Below are 5,887 nucleotides of genomic sequence, written 5' to 3' on the forward strand. Positions count from 1 at the left end.
CCCCACACCTCCTCCACCGGCCCCCAAACATCCTCCAACGGCCCCCACACCTCCTCCAATGGCCCCCACACCTCCTCCAATGGCCCACGCTGCTCATCCACCGGCCCGCACACCTGCCCCTGCCACCCTGTGCTGTCACATTAAGGCAAGAAGACAGACCCCAAATAAACTCCTAGTTGCAAATTAAAGCTTGCACAGTGTTAACGCTCCTTACTTCCAGTGGCCAAGAGCTTGGTGGTAGAGTGAAAGGAAGGTCAGTACGTGCAGCTTGAGTGGTCAGTATTAAAGTAAACCTGTTCACAGGTTCATGTTAAAGTTCAACTCTATTTTTATGGTTACAAAAATCCCTTCCCCTCTTTTGTAACCAATTCTCAACCAATTAAACTCATGATCAAAGTACTCAGATAGGAAGAGTGATTTCTAATTGGTAGCTATGTACTTTGCGTGATGTTCTACGTATCCATAATTTTAATAGCCATCCAAAAAACAAGACTGGGGCCATTTTTTTAGTCAACTGAACAACACAAACATCAGATAAGATATTGTGAACCCGATATAGCCTGGTGCAAAGTCAGTATCAAAAATCAAGATTCATGCCAAGGTGATATCAACATTACATCCACGTACTCACCGGATAGTTTGATGCTGCAAGGTATCCGGGTCGGTGGCACTCACAGTGAGTAAGATGGATCCAACTGGGATGTTTTCTGGGGTTGACACTTTCGTCGGGTCCGGGTGAAAAACCGGGCCCTCGTTCACGTCTAGGACGTTGATCTGAACGGTGGCGGTGGAACTGGCCCCATAGCCCACGTCTGGGATAAGAGGGTCTTCGTTCTCTACTTTGATTAGCAAAGTGTGAAAGGCCAGAATCTCACAATCCAATGGCTGAAAAACAGAACATATAACTTTATATGACCTTTACATGACTCAAGTGACATGAAAGCATAAAGTACCGTGTACAAGATTTCTTTATAATTGAAGACCAGGTTAAGTCTAACTCCTACCATTTTATAATTCTTGTATTCAATTGTCAAAAGTGAAAATGTTTTTATATCTGTATGTGACACCACCGGGGAACTATTCCGTCACTTCCTGTCCCTGTGACTGTACTAAAAATAGTAGTAGAAGTTGTCACGTGGACAGAAAAAGTGCCATCTGCAGAAGGGAGAAACCATCATCCTGTATGTGAGCATTCCCATGAATGCCGCCATGCTTTGTAGGCACTAGGGATGAGAGTTTTAATTTCTCTAAAATATGATTGAAAAACAGAAGAACTCATAAACATGTCAAGATATGTCAATAGGAAAGGCAAAAATGTTGTTGTTTGTAAGGGTGCAATGGTCTTTAAAGTGACCATGCCAGGAGTCGGCCCGTTAGCTAGAACTTTGCTCTGTAGCAGAGCTCCAAGAACTGATCCAATTCAATTACTAGGGCTTGTCAGATAGCAGGTCAGTGCAGCACACAATAGTGGTGCTGGGGTCATTGGAAAGGAAGCACAGCAGTCAGTGGGGACTCGCTCTTCCGCACACCTGGAAGTGTGGAATTGGATGCAGGGCAGGTGCTACCACCAGGCAAACTAGGCAGCCGCCCAGGGCGCACTGCTGCCTAGGGCGCACTGCTGCCTAGGGCGCAGCCTTGACCATTCACCCCCTCACGGTGCCCCCCCCCTATTTCGAAATGCAAAAGCCAATAGCAGGCTGGCTATTGGACCTACCCACTGAGCAGAGAAGCGGAACTGAGAGACAACTTTCTCTCTCAGGTCCGCTCCCCTGCTACGTTGCTGGTGTTCCAATAGACAGTCTGCTATTGGCTATTTTAAATTAAAAAAGCCAATAGCAGTCTGGCTATTGTCCTGGCTGCTTGGTATCCATCTATAACCTGTGGAAGCTAGACGGCAGGAGAATAGGGCTGCGCATGCGGGGGGGAATTGGTGTCTGCATGGCAGGAGGGGGGCTGGGGGTGCAAGGAGCTGGTCTTGCCTAGGGCGCAAAATAGTCTAGCACCGGCCCTGCCAATCCCCCAGACTCCACAGCTTTCAGTGGAGTCTGGGGTATTGGAGTTCTCTGGATGGTGCGGTCTGTTTGTATACCGCTGCCTTCCAAGGTGGAGACGCACCTATCAGACCAGCACCTAGGGAGTCCTCATGGCGGCTAAGGGATTGGAGCGGTGAGATTTCCTAGGGGATTGGGGTCTGCGCTGTAGGAGGGGGGCTGGGAAGTGCACATAGCTGATATTGCCTAGGGCGCAAAATAGTCTAGCACCGGCGCTGATTGGATGACTTGAGAGCTTTGCTAAAGAGTGAACTTTTAGCAAATGGGCCCATGGCCAGGTAAGTAAAAAAGCTTTCTTCTCATGTTAGTGCCCTTGTAATATTGATGACAAGGTCACAGGGTAAAGAGCTCTTGAGGGTTATGGAAGCTCCTTTCAACTATCCTGGGCCTGTTCTTGCGCCAAATAAATGGCCCCTAATTATCATCATTTAAAAAAAAAAAAAATTCACAGAAATTAAAACAGACAGTAAAAAAAGTAAAATAAAACATGTAAAGTGCCGGTACATAAATAATGGTCAAACACAACAAAAAAAGGAAAAAAACACAAAATACAAAGAACAGTTAAATGAAATAAACTAAAATGCCTTAAATGCACCAAAATAAAAAAAAATAAAAAAATGCACCTTAAATAAAATGTAATAATATTTTAATACAAATTAAATAAAAAAGTAGATTTTTTTCAAGTAAATTTCCTCAAAGCAGCTCCAATCTGGGATTTTGCGGCAAAATCAATTTCGCCGGCACCACTTAATTCATCCCCTATTGGCACTAGCACGGAGCAGTAAATTATCCACAATGATATTGCGGCAGAGCACAGAATGCCGAAGGCTGATAAATGCTATTGGTTTTACAGAGATTGTATCGTTCGGCGAATTTGCTTCACATTGCAGATCTACCAAGCTCAATGCTGCCGAGTTATGATAGAAGCATACTGTAAATGAGTTACAGCGTAGAAGGTGATCTGTATCTGCACATAATAATGGCAAAGTTATTAAAGCAAGTGAAGAGCTGGTTAAAGAATGACATGTATTCGGCTTTCAACACTCTTAAAGGATATGCATATATTTTAGAGCTAGTTAAAGCAGACCTCGCACCAGAAACACATGATCAGCCTGAGAAGCACGGTGCCATAATGGTTGGCACTTACAGCCCTGGGGGTCCCCGGTTCGAATCCCGGTCAGGACACTATCTGCAAGAAGTTTGCATTTTGTCCCTGTGCTTGTGTGGGTTTCCTCCAGGTACTCTGGTTTCCTCCCGCACTCCAAAGACATGCTGGGAGGTTAATTGGCTCCTCTCTAAATTAGCCCTGTATGCATATGAAGTAGGGGCCTTAGATTGTAAGCTCCTTGAGGGTAGGGAGTGATGTGAATGTTAAGTTTTGCGTTAAAATTGTTGGCACTATATAAATGCAAATAATAAATATTCACTGTGTTCCCCTCCTCCAGGAAAAAAATGCTGCAATCAATAAATGGAAAAAAATAAAAAATTGTAGGGAAAATAATATTAAAAAATTATCATTAATTTTCTTTCATTTCGATTTTTAAATGATTAATTTGACTTAACTTTCTTCCATCTTCTCCCCCACGGCACCTAGGCACGGGTGACATCAGGTTTCTTCCAGCATAGGGTACATTTTACACCCCTGCACTGTGTTTGAGTATCATCTCGTGAGATTTGGGCATTCAGTGGGATCTTGTTGGAAGGAGTGTGACCTCACACACTGGAGTACGGAAGCTCGGGTAAGTTTCTTCCTGCACAGTTTTCTTTTAATTTGCCAGCATTTTGGCATGGGGGTTCGAGGATAATGGGGTTGATTTACTAAAGGCAAATAGGCTATTCACTTTGCAGGGGAAGTTTTTCCTTAGCTTAGCGAATGATGTGCAGCTCTGCTGACTTCCATTATCCAATCATGTGCAAGCAACATTTTTAATTTACCTTGTACATTGGGTATTCTTTGCAAAGTGTAATCTAACCACATTCACCAAGCTAAGGGAAATTTCCCCTGCAAAGTGTAAATACTAGGGATGAACCGATACGGTTTTTTCGATATCAAGTACGAGTACTGATATATTTTTTTTCTGTACTCGCTGATACCGAATACCGATACCAGGAATCCCATTAAGGAAGCCATGCGGCTGGTGACGAGGGAGCATTGAGCCAGCTTCCCGGCCAATCAGGATGCCGGGCAGTGTAATGACTCACCTCCCGACTTCCTGATTAGCCGGGAAGCTGGCTCCATGCTACCTCGTCACCAGTTGATGAGAAAGCATGGAGCTGGCTCTCTGGCCAATTAGGAAGACGGGCGGGTAATGACTCACTGCCAGGCTTCCTGATTGGCCAGCTTCCCGACCAATCAGGAAGACGGGCGGTGAGTCATTACCGACTCAATGCTCCCTCGTCAATACCTACACCCCCGCTTCCTGATAGGCCGGGAAGCCAGCTCCATGCCCCCTGGTGACAAGGGAGCATGGAATGATTTGCGGCTCGGCTTCCTGATACCCGAAGTTCCGGTATCAGGAGCATTTGGGCGAGTATGAATACTTGCCAAAATACTTACAGGGTTATTCACAAAAGGGTGAAGAGTTTGGAGAAGGCAGGAGAAGTGAACAATCTAAGACAACATAACTGATTTGGAAACATTCTTCAGTTCACTTTCCAAATCAGTTATGTTGTCCTAGATTGTTCACTTCCCTTGCCTTCTCCAAACTCTTCACCCTTTTGTGAATAACCCTGTTAGTATCGGCACCAATACCGATACTAGTATCATTAGGTGCATCCCTAGTTAATACCCTTACAAAGTGAACAGCCTATTTGACTTTAGTAACTTAACCCCAGAATGCAACCTTGCTCATATTGTTCCACAGGCTAAACCAAACAGCTCAGATGCAAAATGTAAAAGGGGCCCAACTTCTACCAAACAACCCCATTCCCATCTTTCCTTACCTTGACCACAGAAAGCATCCCCTCATTCGTATTGGGATTGGTGTGAATTTCGAAGCTCTGGCCAGGGTTTCCATTAATGATGGTATAAACCGCCCTCCATGCTCCCGTGGTGGGGTCGTCCTTGTCATTCACCGTTAAGTTTACCATCACGCCCGTAACTCCTTCCTTTACCGTGGCTTGAAACTGGAAAGAAAAAAAAAGGGCATCAAAAGTTTGATTCTGATTTCACACTTCGTCAAAGTACATGCGATCAGCTGCTCAATTTTGTATAAATTAGGCAAAACAGAAAAAGGAAGGAGAAAAAGAATGCAATACTTGTTTCTTGCCAGGGAGCCCATTTCCCATCCCCGAAACAATGTATTTGTTTAGAGAAAATGGCTGCAATATTACTCTATAACAACATCTACTTTTGATAGATTGCAGTCAAGACTACGCAGGAAAATTGTATTCCGAAACAGTAAATCTCTCAATCGCCAGGACAAATCACCCATAGAAGAAAACATAAGAACAGCCAGTCCATACCCAGTTTTTTTTCTTCTTCTTTTCCATGTGGGTTTAAATAATGTATTTGTTCTGGATTTAGGGTGGACGGTCATTTTAAAACTTTCGGTTTACATATCTTATGACACTATACACATAGGGGTCTATTCGCGAAGCAGTCGAAGGATCTAGCCGTAGCTTGGGCTGATCCTTTGGCTAGCTTCGGCCCCAGTACCCCTTCGATTCAGTAGAACAGAAGGGCTGCTGTACGGGCTATTCACTATAGCCCGTACAGCTCCCGAAGTTGGCCGAGCGGCTCAGTCAAGCCGAAGGCATATGCTTCGGCTCGACTGAGCCGAGGTGAAAGCCCAAGCTGGCCTAACGGCCGGCCATTGGCCGGCCGACAGCATGCT

General features: G+C 44.8%; 1 protein-coding gene across 1 annotated transcript in view; it reads right to left on the reverse strand.

Annotated features, from left to right (window-relative positions):
- Nucleotides 1-5,887, reverse strand: part of CDH13 (cadherin 13) — a 557,182-nt gene that overhangs the window by 62,232 nt on the left and 489,063 nt on the right. Inside the window, exons 9-10 of the mRNA XM_018555891.1 lie at nucleotides 4,995-5,177; nucleotides 632-885 (exon numbers count right to left, since the gene is read on the reverse strand). Of these exons, the coding sequence (XP_018411393.1) occupies nucleotides 632-885; nucleotides 4,995-5,177 (437 nt within the window). The remainder of the gene's footprint in view (nucleotides 1-631; nucleotides 886-4,994; nucleotides 5,178-5,887) is intronic.

This window comes from Nanorana parkeri, unplaced genomic scaffold, assembly GCF_000935625.1.
Source record: "Nanorana parkeri isolate BGI_ZX_2015 unplaced genomic scaffold, ASM93562v1 scaffold216, whole genome shotgun sequence".
In the NCBI taxonomy this organism is placed as follows: Eukaryota; Metazoa; Chordata; class Amphibia; order Anura; family Dicroglossidae; genus Nanorana; species Nanorana parkeri.